The sequence below is a fragment of the Acipenser ruthenus genome, chromosome 2 (assembly GCF_902713425.1).
Source record: "Acipenser ruthenus chromosome 2, fAciRut3.2 maternal haplotype, whole genome shotgun sequence".
Taxonomy (NCBI): domain Eukaryota; kingdom Metazoa; phylum Chordata; class Actinopteri; order Acipenseriformes; family Acipenseridae; genus Acipenser; species Acipenser ruthenus.
This window is the reverse complement of record NC_081190.1, coordinates 18176236-18191400: the sequence shown is the minus strand read 5'-3', so window position 1 is coordinate 18191400 and position 15165 is coordinate 18176236. Positions and strand designations below refer to the sequence as shown.

The 15165-nt window shown below is 35.6% G+C and overlaps 1 protein-coding gene across 7 annotated transcripts in view; it reads left to right on the top strand.

Moving 5' to 3' along the window:
- The window catches only part of LOC117963644 (pro-neuregulin-1, membrane-bound isoform-like), a 169131-nt gene extending 154371 nt beyond the window's left edge, over window positions 1-14760 (top strand). For 4 of the 7 annotated variants that reach the window (XM_058990491.1, XM_034904491.2, XM_034904487.2 and 1 more), the window contains 7 exons: window positions 984-1042; window positions 4513-4536; window positions 6556-6658; window positions 7248-7374; window positions 7907-8037; window positions 8583-8786; window positions 10930-14760. In XM_058990491.1, the coding sequence (XP_058846474.1) occupies window positions 984-1042; window positions 4513-4536; window positions 6556-6658; window positions 7248-7374; window positions 7907-8037; window positions 8583-8786; window positions 10930-11587 (1306 nt within the window). In that variant the 3' untranslated portion in view covers window positions 11588-14760. Of the gene's footprint in view, window positions 1-272; window positions 332-983; window positions 1043-4512; window positions 4537-6555; window positions 6659-7247; window positions 7375-7906; window positions 8038-8582; window positions 8787-10929 lie in introns of all 7 variants that reach the window. The other 3 variants (XM_058990494.1, XM_034904489.2, XM_058990497.1) reach the window with 2 other exon arrangements.
- The last annotated feature ends 405 nt before the right edge of the window (window positions 14761-15165 follow it).

Below are 15165 nucleotides of genomic sequence, written 5' to 3'. Positions count from 1 at the left end.
TTTCATTAGTGAAAATGCTTATGTTCATTGCAATTTTAAAGTGTTTTCTTTTTTTGTTTTTTTTAACCTCTCTTGGTAGTATATAGAGTACAATAATAATATATGATGATCCAGTGCATTATACAAGAAAAAACATTTTATTATTTTTTTATTGATAAACTGATTTAAGTTAATATTAATCTGTGTTATGAAATACAAGACAATACCCAGACTGACAGCTCCAAGTTTTGTTTTGTTTTTTTTTTGTTTCTTATTACGTTTTTGCTCTTTAGGTGCACACCAGAGTTCATGGGAGAACGATGTCTAGACAGAATGCCGCTGAGAATCCAACGTATGTCCCTTCAGAAGTAAAAAGAGATCTCTGGTGTTTAATCTCTGTTAAAAGTATCAACGCCTGTGTCTTCTGTGTCTCCTAGTGGGCTGCTTTAAGCTGGTGCAATCAAAAAATCTAATTGAATCTTCCCTAACTTTTGATTTAAACACATTTGTGTTACAGGAGGGATTTCCAAAATTGTTTCCATGGCAAGCCAGAAAGGCTAGTCATTGGTTGTCAGTATTGCAGATGTAGTTTTGATTGGACGTGGAATTTTCTTTCCTGTAACACACTAAGCTGTATACACTGGAGTGTGTACTCAACATTCATTTTAATCTCTCAAGGAATCATTAGCGGTCAAATTATTTGCACTTGAATTTGATAAACGTTGATTGTTATCATTGTTTTTTTTTTATTTTTACAAAAGAAAATACATTTGCAGTCCACTGCGGCGCAGACACAGCCTGGTACTTCTTTCAGCTAGGACGTGTGTTACAAACAGACACAGTCGTACTGTAATTGAACGTCTGTTTGTTAAACACATTCTAGTTTGTTTTTTTTTAACAGTGATCAACAACGGTGATACTCGCTGAGGTGTAAGGCATCTACTCTGCTGTAAACTCACTTCTTCTCTTGTTTCTTTTCTTGGTGGTTTTTGTTTCCCTCTCAGGTGCCCAAATGAATTTACTGGTGATCGTTGCCAAAACTACGTAATGGCCAGCTTCTACAGTACGTCTATTTCCTCTTTCTGTCTGTGCTTGAACCCAAACATGCTCATTCAGTGCTACTTCCTGTTGCTTCCATATTTTCTCAAATTCTAGACAGATTAGTTCTTAATTGGATTTTTATTGATCATGTATTGATTTTTGTAAAAACAATCTATATATATATATATATATATATATATACACCACATTGAAGATGATTGCAGTCTTAATTTTTAGTGCTTGCATTTGGGAGGGGGGTGAGCAGAGACAGGTTAAGAAGTTGTGCAAATATGTGAGCGACAGACTGAATCATATTAAAATGCATACTGGAAGGTATACCATCCATATCTTTTAAACACTCAACAGCGCTACATTTAGAAATGCTAAAAGAAAATGACAATTGTTTCAACTAGTAATCTTTTGCAAACACTCAATCACCAAATATAAGGTAAAGATTTGTAAGGAGAAGAGGAAATTAATATACAGGAAAAAAAGGTTATTGCAGTTTAGAAATACTGAGGTCAAAGAGGACACAAACAAAAGACAAGTGCAATTGTAAATGTGCTGAGGTAGCTGTTCTTCATGGGTGTATATCTATAGCTGAGGAGTTCACAGGCAGCACCAAGAGGTGTATACATGGATCATGGGGAAGGATGGATGTTTGTGGTGGTGAGCCTCCACTATAGATAACTAAGCCCAATAAGGTTCATGCAAAATACAAAAACTTAAATGTTCATACAGTCAGTAACTGATCAATGGAGCTGTTTATTTCACAGTATACATGAGAGCTAACCAGCAGTGTCAGGGTGCAGCAGACAAAGAGGACCCCCATCCTTTAATATATCCAGTCTATCTCTATCCAACTTCCTAACGCAAGAGGCGAAACATGAAGGACTGCTGCACCATGACACTGCCGGTAAGCACTCGTGTAACTGCATTGCTGTATTTATCATTTTAGATGAAAAATAAAGTTTAACAACACGATTGCACGACACAGACATCAATATAACATACTTTATGTTGGACAGAAAGAGTTTTCAGGAATTAATGTGTTAATTACCTTTACTACAAACAAACCCTTTAATTGTCCAGTGTGCATTGCTTCAGGGAGGCTGAACTAAGAGAAAATGAATAAACTGGGCTTTGAATATAAGCTCTAATGAAGCCCTTTTGGCAACAGATAAATGCATGAACATGAACATTAAAAATGAGTGAGTCATCATGTCTAGCTAAAGTGTCTGTTTTTAATTAAAACGTCCAAACAAATGCAAGTGCTCAAATGATCACTGGAGTATTACTGTCATTTTATATTTTAAAATATTTTTTTGTTAGAGGAAATCAATAGCAAAACCATGACCGATAAGGCCAGTGTGCTTTTAGATGCTGATGTCTAGTCTCCCAGAGTGGGACAGGCAAAAATAGCTGCTGCCTAAGATAGCCTTGGCATCTGAGATGGTGCAGCCTTCAAGAACAAATGGATACATTTCAAGGGTATTTTTGATCAGTCAGAACCTTTCTCAGGAGTTTTATAGTTATTCAGAAAAGTAAAATAGCAAGATCCAAATGATCAGGCTATTAAAAATAGAGACTCGCGGCAGTAAATTACAAGTTTACTCAAAGAGATTTTTTAGGTTGTTATTCGAACTCTGATCTGATAAATATGGAATGCCTGTATCAGTGTATAAGCTGGGATTGTTTTGAGCAGTGCAACTTTCAAGTTATACAACGCAGGTGCTATTGCAGCTCCCCAGCCTGCTTACTGCAGCCTCTGTCTTGTGTGGGATAGGTAGCTATGTCCATTTCTTTTAGTAATTATTCAATTGGATGGAGGCACTTAGTTAAAGCAGAAACACAACTTTAAAAGTTGTAAAGAAGCTCTGTATTTGTGCTGCTCAGCAAGTCTCGCCTATTCAAAGGGCATATACAGGACGAAGGGTATAGAGAATTGAGATTAAAGATTAGTTACCGTTTCACTCAGTTTAGTCATTTAAAATCCAGTGAGATGATGGCAAGGGTTCAAAATCTTTTTTTTAAACCAATATGCTTTGTTAGCCCCAGGGTCTCATGTATTAAGGTGCTCCGTAGCAATGTGCAGTCTTAACAGCAACATACTGGTGGGTCAGTAATGACTTTATAACAACTCCCATCTTGGCTAAGATTGAAAATCCCATTTTGTTACTATGTCTAAATTCAAATGGAGTCCAGAACGAAACTTTATGAATTATTTATTGCGCGTCCTTATTGAAAAATAAGAGTGTTGACAAAACTTCAAACGAAAGCAGATTTGTTTTTTTCTAAACAGTACATACATATTTGTGAAAGATGGGACATAGTTTCTGGGCAGTGATGTATTTTATAAATGAAGGCAACAGGATATATATATATATATATATATATATATATATATATATATATATATATATATATATATATATATATATTCAAGTCTTTGATTAACATGGTGATTTAACCACATTATTAGAGTATCAGACAGCGCTATCAATAGTACATTCAGTTTATATTGCTGTTCGGGTTGTGGTTGGGAATGAGTTGTGCATGTTTTTCTCAGCATGTTTTCCTGTGAGAATTATGGAGTGAATATATTCTGATTCTAAGTACCTATTTCCCATTGAATTAGTTAGACTTGAAGCTGCCTGGTAAAAATGACTTCCCAATAAATGTGATTACAGTTGAACTACCAGCCTTACATTTGCAACGGAATAACTACAGTGAAAATGTATGCATGAGCATGCCCCTAATTATGCTAGCTACTTTACAAGCTCTCTGCAGTATGCATCATTTGCAGCGCTCACATTAAAAAATACTATTATTATGCATGGATTTAACCTTCAGACTACAGGAATATTATGTACATGTGATGTAAAGCATGTTTTCATTAACTAAAATCAGAATAGTTTAGTGCTTCTTAACAACAACAAATTACATTGTATGTCGCAAGGTTCTTTAAAATAATATATATATATATAATATTACAGTACATAATGCAATACAATAGAAATAACCCCTTCGTCTGAATTTATTTGTTAAAAACAACCTAATTTTATTTTGATGCTATTGCAAGAATGATAATAATATTGAAAGAGTTGATTATTTTTTTAAGTGGAACTATTACTACTACTGTGTTTTAGTATCATCAGTTTTACTGCAGGCAAAGTTAGACGAAGTGCAGCTCTAAAAACCTCGAGTGCTTTCACTTAATTTTTTACATTTGTCTTTTTTAAACAGTAAGAAAGAGAGTGAAGTCAATTTAACCAGACCAATATAACGAAGGCCATCACTATAGAAAAGTCTCTCTCGATAACTATTAGCCTATCTGAGCACTGTCTCATTTGAATGTTTGCCGCTTGTCACATTTTCTGTGTGAAAGCAGACTAGTCATGTGTAATTTGCTTTTTGAGTACAGAGTAATGCTCTTTTCTGAAACTGTTTTTCCTTTTTTTCTTTCTTTTTGTCAACTTTCTGCATTGGCAGAGCATCTTGGGATTGAATTTATGGGTATGGACCAATCATTGCTTTTAGCTTGCGAATTTAGAATTCTTAGGAGCTTAAGACTTTTCTTTAATTCCAACCAGTTTCCTTATGCTTAAGAAGGGATCATACAGCTATAACAGATTTACACAAAAGTAGTGCTAAAGAAATTACTCAATATAATTTACAAACTTCTGAACATACTGACAGTTAATTGTAATTATAAAGCAGTAGTCCTAGCAAAAATGTTTGGCAGTGATTCATTAAACATCTGCTACATACCAATTCAATATTTCCTGAAAATAAATGGCATTCCTTCAATTTAATGTAAACATTATACATTATGGTAGTGACCGACTCTAAATCACGTTTATACTGTCACAATAGATTCCTGCATGACTCATTACACTTGAGGAACATTCAATATATCGTTAATTCTTTATGCACCTTTAACCTCAAACACTGATGAATGCTGGGAGTCAAGTCCTCAACTCTGCATTGCCTTAGGACAGTACAAGCAACATATACACATTTGATATAGAATTAGTTTACATTTATTGAGTTTGATCCTCAGTCTGCAGAGTCTGAAAATATGCATTGAACATCACTTGAGCAGAATGAATATTGTATTAGTATCTGTTCAGTTTAAGCACTGACTGACTGTAATGCCACCAAAGGAAACAGTACATGCCTCGTTAGCTGGCCAAAGTAATTTAGTCGTTATGCTGTATGGGAAATCCCTTCGAACTTTGCTTCAGCCTTTCCAAGCATTCTTCACTCTGTTTTTTCCAGTATCAAGCATGCTGTGCCAGGCCTACAGTTGACTCCTCCAAACTCTGTTTATTTCTTTTTTTTGTTGTTGTTTTTTTTTCAACTTCTGTTTCATTGAGTGTCTCTTTGTGTCGTCAGTGTGTTTCCTATCATTTACTACACTATTCATGTTAATTATTGAGTTGTCCTTTGTCTCTTTTAAACAACCTTTCTTTTCTGCCAATGATTATTCAATAATTGTAATGTGTTTACATGCTTGCCTTACCAGGGTTTGTTCACAGGAAATGTACATGTACGTGTAATGCTAATGATTATGCTGATTGGAATAATTCAACTCCTGCACACAAAACACAAACATACTGTAGTATACTACAGTTCTACAAATTAATAAATCACATTGGGTGCTATATTGTGATGTGCTACGTATAAAATGTAAAACAAGTGTATACAGATTCAATTACTTACATTGCTATTCTAAAGGAAACAACTTGGATTCTCTACAAGTATGTAAGATCTCCAGTTTAGCTGGGAGAGAGCCTTGTTATGTGTGACCTGTGAACAAAACCTTACATGTACTGTACAATGTGTAAAGATAGATGTATGTTCTATATATAATGCGTGCATTAAATGAAATGTAATTTTAAATTGTGTTACATTTAAAATTATAATATAATAATTACAAAAGTATATTCAAACATTTGAAATGGTCCATGTAAAGGAACTTAGTATACAGCCACTCACTAATTTTGACAGGAATTTGTCTTATATATATATATATATATATATATATATATATATATATATATATATATATATATATATATATATATGCTACAAACATGATGTAACAAACTAAAAACAGATTAAACTGTCTCTTGTGCTCAATATTGTATTTTCATGTATGCATATATTTACATAACCATACCTTATTTAACATTTGGTATGTGCTCCCTTGTTTTCCATCACCGTTAGCACTTTATTCAGTATGTTTATGGAGATCTCAGAAGAGCTCATTCCAGAGTGGCTTAATACTAACTTTCACCAAGTTTTAAATAACTGAAATAATGGAAGGAGGCGGGTCTCCTTGTAAAATGAACAAATAAATACATTAAAAGAGAACATCGCATCAGTTTTGAAATTAAAATTGTACTATGGTATGCAATTATCTTGTTTGTATGATAAACACCGACATCATGGTTAAACACATAGCTTTAAATAAATGAAGTTTAGTAAAGAGTGGAAAACTTAAAACTGTATTATTTTTTTTCTTTTTAGAAGCTGAAGAGCTCTACCAGAAACGAGTGCTAACGATCACAGGCATCTGCATTGCACTGCTAGTGGTTGGCATCATGTGTGTGGTTGCCTACTGCAAAACCAAGTAATGCAGTTTTCCCATTAATTCAATGATGACATAGTATAATGTGAATAATTATACATGTTGAGCTAATACAGTGCAGTAGTTATCACCCACTACTGTATATGCATATGTATATAGTCGTCAACATTTAAGTTCAGTCTAATTTGAACAAAAATATGTTGAAAGTCTAGTGAACCTCCTATCCAATTGTGAGGAGACTACAGTAGAGCATTCTTTAGCTCCGTAGTTAGAAGGTGTTTGCCTGTCTGCCTGTATGCATGTACTAATGTTTCACCTCCATTTCTACTTACAAAACAGCTTATCCAACTTTGCTATTGTCTATAGATACCAAATCATGGTTATTTACATGTGTGTGGGGATTAAGAAACATTTTAAAAACTTTGAATGAGGATACAGGACTCTTCTGCACTGCACAAGGAGGTCAAGCCCCTGCTGAAGACATCAGAAGATATCTGCAAGTCCTTGTAAACTTGCGGAATTAAAGACCTGATTCTAACTTTTTCTGAATGCAGCTGGAAAGTAAATAGCGCATTAAACAAACGTACCACTGAAACAGTGTACTTATCAGTGATTATCTTTACTCAAACAGGAAACAGAGGAAAAAGCTTCATGATCGCCTAAGGCAGAGTTTGCGATCCGAGCGTAACAACATGAATAACCTTGCAAACGGACCCTACCACCCCAACCCACCCACAGAAAGTGTACAGCTAGTGAATGTAAGTGTAAAATAGCACATACTCTTTATAAGGTAACAAACATGAAGACATGTACTTTCTTTCTTACACATTATGAAATGTATCATATCACACTCCCAGAACCAGACTGCCATGTTTTACAAATGTTAAAGAAGAAAAAATAGAAGGAAAAGCACTACACTCTCCAGTATTACAAATTTGAAAATGCTGTTCTGTTAAAGGACATTTTTGTGATGTAATAGTAGGCACCATGAAACATTTAGTTCATGAAAGAAACTCAATACGTAAATGGGTTTATCCACTATTAAAAAAATAATGCAGTAAAATGTAAAACAAAACCAAGAATCATGGCAAAAAAGCGTAATAACACAAGACGGTAATAACACATGAATATAATTTGCTAATTATAGTGAATGTTTTTTTTTGCCTTCATTGAAAATTAGTCAAAGGATCATAATGTCTCATTTCTTGTATTTTTATGACGTTATTGTTCTGTAGTCTACCATGTTTCATTTTATTAATATCTGTAATGGCTTTTTTATTATTATTTCAGCAGCATGCATCTAAAAACGCCATCTCTGCAGACCATATAATCGAAAAAGAAACAGAAACATCATTCTCCACAAGCCAGTACTCGTCAACCACACGTCACGATACCCCTGTTACCCAGACATCGAGCCACAGGTAACTACAGGCCTTTGTTTCAGTTCAATTTCATACAAACTTAAACAAGCAGCTTCTGGTTCTTGCCAAAATTAACTAGCCCTCAGTTTCCCCTTTCAGTGCATACCTACAAAGAGCCATTTATACTATCTTTGAAAGTTTAGGGCATATTTACAGGCTGTCTGATGCTATTATTGTAGAGTGCTGCCTTCCAGTTAAAAGCTTCAGCATTGGGTGCATTGTCCCAGAATGAGTTTTCGAAATAATCTATTATTGCATTGCGAAATAGGCTATTATTCTAATGTTCTGTGATGTCTTTGTCATTAGAAGTTGGAAGATAAAATAACAACTGTAAGTAGCTATGGTTATATCCAATATGCTGTATTATCTAATACATCTTGACCAGTGAGGTGAGGTTGACTTGCTTGGTGTATGAAAATTGTGTTAGCTAAGATAGATAGATAGATAGATAGATAGAAAGATAGAAAGAAAGAATTGTAATGGATGTTAACAGAAAGTGAAACCATGAACTGAATTTGGTTCTTTTTTCCTAAACCTTTTCTCAGCTGGAACAATGGAAAGACTGAAAGCATGACATCAGAAAGCCGTTCTGCACTGGTGACATCTTCAATGGGAACCAATGGACAGACCAGTCCGGTTGGGCACCGAGGCCGTCTGAATGGCACAGGGTGCGCTCGAGATCTTACCACTTATTTAAAGAATGCACGGGACTCTCCCGAGTCTTACAAGGATTCGCCACACAGCGAGAGGTAAGAAAGCAATTGCTTTTTGATTTTTTACTATGGATATTTCAAAGAGACCAAGGACCCTCAGAGAACCTCTGTTCAGCCATAATGTAACACAAAAACACATTGCTATTAATCTCTATGCAGCTGCTTTGCCTTTGAAAACACATTGCTATTAATCTCTATTCAGTTGCATTGCCTTTGAGGTTTTGAGCTTCACATTTAGAATATGGAGGGATCAGCCATAACTTCAAACACACCATCATTAAATCTTCAGTAATCTTAAATTATGAACACTGACCAGAGAGTTTGTTGAATTGTGTATTTTATCAAAGCTTAATCAATAGACTGCTGTCTTATGCTGACTGGCCAAAACAATGGAGAAAGTAAGATTCCACTGTCTTGTTTATTGAAGCATCCAAGGAGGATAGGAAGCCAAGTGATCAATGTTTCATCACAGCTCCTCCTCACATGCGCTGAAACACAGAAGTCAGGGGATTAAAAATAATCAGCAACTGAATATTTATGGGTATCATAACTAGCAGAATACATGCAAATGTGTTTTTTTTTTAATTTACACTTGAAATGCAGTAAATCCTATTTTTAAAAAGTCTGGTTAATCTCCCATAGAAAGAAAGAAAACTGCACATAAATAATTTGTTGTCCTTCAATCCTTCTAAACTTCTGTGCTGTAAATCAGAATATAAAGGGGTGGTTTTATAAAAGTAGGTATGGTAATTTAGTTATATTTATGCTTTGAATAGCTTGACATAGACATTTCTCTTCAGTAACACACATTCCATGGAGTGTTTGTAGTTTGAATGGAGAATGTACAGTAGTTCTGATTCTGCCATACTTTTCTATTATCAAAATGGTATTAAATGTATCAAAATAGTATAAAATGTATCAAAAGTAGATTCAACTTTGAAGTGGTCTGGTAAAGCATTATATTATTTCAGAAATCTATTTCAACAGTGATTCAAATTTCTATTGATATTATTAATTGTAACTTGGAGCTGATGGAATGTAAGCATTCATGGTTTTTAACACAAACACTATGGAGCACAAACAGGTTATAACATTAAACATAGTGTACAAACTGCAATTTAGTGTGGGGGATTTTGTAGACAATTGACAACATCACTTTAAAAGTGATGCATTGTATTTTCTAGGTGGTAGGGGATTCTGAATAAAAAGGCAAAGGAAGGAGGCTGTAAGAATAATGTGCCTGCTTTGTATGTATTTCTCTGGTTCTCTCTGCCCATCTAATACTGTCTTTTCCTTGTAACGTTGACAGCCCAGCAAGTAGCACACCTGCCTCTGGGACAGCGGGTCATAGGTTCCACATTCATTTCAGATGAGGGAAAAAAAAAGTCCCATCTGTTTTCTTAACACAAAAGACGGCACAGCAGTTGAAGCGTAAAACTAATGTGAAAATGTTGATCTGCTTGCTTTTAAATTATGCATACACAAATCCATATAAAATGAACACACATTACACAGTTACATTTGTTTTTCAATGTTTCTAATTTTTCGACATAGCCAAACATTTTGTCCAGCGCCTTCAGCAGTGTGATGCATTATCCCATGCATTATTCAGATAGTGTCTTCATCAGTAGTTGGATTGTTCCATTTATGACCTTGGAAAATGACAGGGTTAGAAAAAGGACTCCCAGTTTGAGCTGTTCTATGTTTTAAGATGAGCCTAATTAGACACATCTGAGCTTGTTATCTTTACAAATGGATCAAAAATGGGCAGCAGTGTGGAGTAGTGGTTAGGGCTCTGGACTCTTGACCAGAGGGTTGTGGGTTCAATCCCCAGTGGGGGGACACTGCTGTTGTACCCTTGAGCAAGGTACTTTACCTACATTGCTCCAGTAAAAACCCAACTGTATAAATGGGTAATTGTATGTAAAAATAATTAAATAATGTGATATCTGTATAATGTGATATCTTGTAACAATTGTAAGTCGCCCTGGATAAGGACGTCTGCTAAGAAATAAATAATAATAATAATAATAATCAAACAGCAATGCGTACTTCCATCATAAAACACCTTTTGGTGGTACCTCTTTTTGTTGCAGAGGTTTCTGACGTCAAAGGGTTGAGAGTACCATTTATCTGTGTATCCCACATATTCACATGTTTTCTTCTCTCTACTCGCCAGGTACGTGTCTGCGATGACGACACCTACCCGCATGTCCCCTGTGGAGTTGCAGTCCCCTTTGTCTCCGCCTTCAGAGATGTCCCCGCCCCTTTCCAGCTTGGCCACATCTGTTCCCTCCATGGCCATCAGCCCCTTGGTGGAGGATGAGAGGCCGCTCCTATTGGTTACACCTCCACGTGTGAGGGAAAAACGGAACGACCATACCAATAGCAACCAGCAGCGTAACTCTGCCCACTACAACCATGGCCATGAGGCCCACAGCCCTCCTCCCAGCCCGCTGAGGATAGTAGAAGATGATGAGTATGAGACCACCCAGGAGTATGAACCAGCAGTACAACAGCCTGCAAAGAAAGTTGCCAATGGCCGGCGGGCAAAAAGAACAAAGCTCAATGGCCACATTCCACACAAATTGGAGTCTGACAGCGACTCAAGCTCAGAGAGCAGCAGCTCTGAGAGCGAGACTGAAGACGAGCGAATAGGGGAAGACACGCCCTTCTTGAGCATACAGAATCCCATGGCAGCAAACCTAGAGTCAGCCCCAGCATTCCGGTTGGCTGACGGCAGCAGGACTAACACAACCCATCAGCTATCCACACAGGAGGATTTGCAAGCTAGGCTGTCCAGTGTAATAGTTAATCAAGATCCGATTGCTGTGTAAAAAAAAAAATACTTATACATAGAGTCACCAGTAAAACTTTATTTTATATAAATGAAGTGTTCTGAAAAAAAGAAGAAAAAATACTTAAATTAAACTATTTTATTTTAGCAGTAGTGGATTAAAAAGATAGTCTTTTATAAATTAAATATATGTATGTAAAATGCGTTTTGAGTTTTGAATGAATGTGCCATATGTAGCAGGTTTTACAGTATTTCAATGGAGAAAAATATCAATGGTGCCTTTATGTTCTGTTATGTTAAGAGCAGGTTTCATATAGTGATTGGTGTCCCACAGTATTTCCACTAAACTGTTACATTTTACAATGGCTTGCTGTTTAGTGTTTGTGACCAATATGTCCGATGCTTCCTAAGTAATGCATTATGGGGATTTTAATAAAAAGTTAATGTTGACTGACACTGGCAAAGGATAGTCATAAATTGCCTTCCTTCTAGTTTGTTTAATTAAATGCATTAAAAGTGTTGGCCATCAGCTTAACTATCTTGCTCTGTAAAGTCCTTCATTCTCGAATAGATGTCCCTTTCAAGTGGTTATTGTGTGAAGTACAGAAAGAAAACCATAGCTGTTCTTACTCCACAGCGGAGTGCCCTGCCACAAATGTAATAACACATAACAGGTTATGTGTTGAGACTGAAAAAAATAAGCAGAAACACACACACACCACATAAAAGAAGATTGGTAAAGATGGACCTTGATGAGTCCTACTCCAACCAAATTCAAAACCTCTATCAATACCTTAACGGAGAAGAATACAAGAGGGTTGTACTGTTTGCATTCATGAAATAGTTGGGAACTTTGGCCTAAAATCTTTTCAAAGTGCTTATTTTAATTATTTATGTATTTATGTATTTATTTATTTAACTTTTAAAAGTATTATTTTGAAATAAAAACTGCCCATTTACCATGTATCAGGACATGCTGTATACCACTAGGGTATATACACTATCCCCTGAACAAGTACAGGGCACCCTGTGGACAGAGAGTAGTGTACACAAAGGAATACAAGCAGGCTCACCCCATGATGCTTTGCTTTAGAGCAATGGGCCAACAGCAAGACTAATGCAATTACACAGAAACAAAAATCTACAGCTACAGCTTGTTGTTTTCTTGTCAGTAAAAGTGCAATAGCTAATTTTGACTTTTTCTTTTGTTATTTTTAGGGTTGCTATTTTTAAACAAGCATGATCACAAAGGTTAGCAGTGCACCAGTAATGTATTCCTATTATGCAGCTGTTAGTAGGAGTAAAAATGGTGCCCATGGTTCAATACCAAAGCCTTAATGGAACTCTGTACTGCTGAGTAACAAATGCTGTTAAATTTGCTTTGGTAAACCAGAATACTATACCATGCACGCACATTGCATTGACCAGACCTACAACTAGCATGCGGTGCACTTATGTAGTGAATGTGCATGTGAAGTTTGGATGACTTACAAAACAAGGACCTCCTGCAAGTAACAATTATTACATAATGACAGAACTATTGCACCTTTGTTGCTTTTCACCCACTAATTCCCATGGCAAGCCAGTCTGAAACGCTGTTTCCGTTCTGCAGTGTCCCCCACCAGTTATCGACTGTCAGAAAACTGGTGTACATGTGTGTGTAAATATATATATATATAGATATATATATATACACACACAGTGGTTTGCAGAAGTATTCACCCCCTACCAATAATGTCACATTTTGTTGAATTACAAATGATGTATGCACAGTTTTTCAAAAAAAACTTTTTTTATTCAAAGCTGTAGTGGTTAAACTGAACACTGTTATATGAGGAGGAGGTTAAATGTCAGCAAAACTTGCAAAGAAAATGTACAAAATGAAATTTACTGGTTGCATAAGTATTCAGCCCCTTAAGTCAGTACTTGGTAGAAGCACCTTTTGCAGCAATTACTGCTATGAGTCTTTTTGGATAGGTCTCTACTAGCTTTGCACAGTAGGATGGTGAAATGTTTGCCCATTCTTCACATTAAAATGGCTCCAGTTCTGATAAGTTTGTTGGGAATTGTCGATGGACTGCAATCTTCAAGTCTCGCCATAAATTTTCGATTGGATTCAAGTCAGGACTTTGACTGACCCACTCAAGAACATGAATTCTCTTCAGCGTGGCTTTGGCCAATGTCTAGCTACATATCTGATGCTATGGGTCGCATAATAAGTCACTGGCCCTGCAAATATTTCTGCTAGCTATTAATAATGCCACGCCTTTAGCATTGACACTCTTTTTTACTGGTCAGCTGTCTGGTTTTAACAATGGAAATCTATACATTTTGCTGCCTTTTATTATAACCATCTCTTCGTAACATCCAAGTCCATTTGTGAAGTCGAACAACACAATACATTACACTTAGTCTGTGCCTGACAATAGAGTCAATTCATTGTGCAGTAGAGAATAATAGTCAAATCAAGAAAAATAATATAATAAAACTCACCTTGTTTTGAAAGCAACACGCTGTAAAATCACACACACACACATTATATACATTATATACACACACTTCAGATCTTGAAATCTGTCTGATTCCCGTAATCTGCATTATTTACACAGTTCAATCCCTGACAGTCTATGCATGCAAATCTGTTGTAAATCCTTTTTCAGCAAAGGTCTAATACTCAGAAACCCTATACAAGGTCTACCAAGATAAAACTGGACTGTTCCCACCAAGCTGATAAGTGGATCAGTGTTGAACTTGTATAAGAACTTGTATAAGAACTGCAAGATCTAATATCAGTCAGGTCTGAACCAAACATACCATTTCTGCTGTTTTGTAAAGTATATATGGAACCTGTGCTGCATCATCATGCATACAAATGCTATTTTTTCTCATTGGCTTGTCTTTAGAAGTTGTGTACTGTTAACAATGGCACTCTAACAAATTAAATGTATTTACTTGTCATTTATTTATGGTTAACTTGTATGAATGTATACTGTATTCATAAAAAATATTGGTTTTTTTTGTTGTTGTACTATGTTTTTTTTTATTGTTGAGAATAAAGAATGTATCTTTGGAAAACTATAGAAAATGTTGCAAGCAGAAACTATAACTCGGGAAACTCAGCAATACATTATTATTTATTTATTATTTGTTTTTTTTTTAAAGAACTTACATTTTGTACCCTTTTTTTGTTTATTAAATTGTATTATGTCATCACAGTGGTTGTTTTTCTATCGTTGTTTGTTATTCTTTTTCCTTTGCTTTTAAGACAGTGATATAAAATGACCACGCTTCATATTCACGTCTATTCACCCGGGATAATGTCCTTGTTCTGTTCAAGCTAGGCATTGTATTCTCCCTGATAATACTTGTACCACTCACACGGTTTTTGTTTTTTCTTAATAATTAATCCATTAATCAAAAAAGTTAAAGGTTTGGTATACAAATCTGATGTAAGGTTCAGAGTTGGTTTATGTGTTGATGCTCCAGGGAACAAGTGGCAATGCGTAAAATGAATTTAAATCTTAGGTAGTGGATATCTTTACAAAGACATATTGATTCCATCAGCAAGGAAGTTTGTAAGACAAACCTTTAACTTTCAGCAACGCAAAGACAGGACCT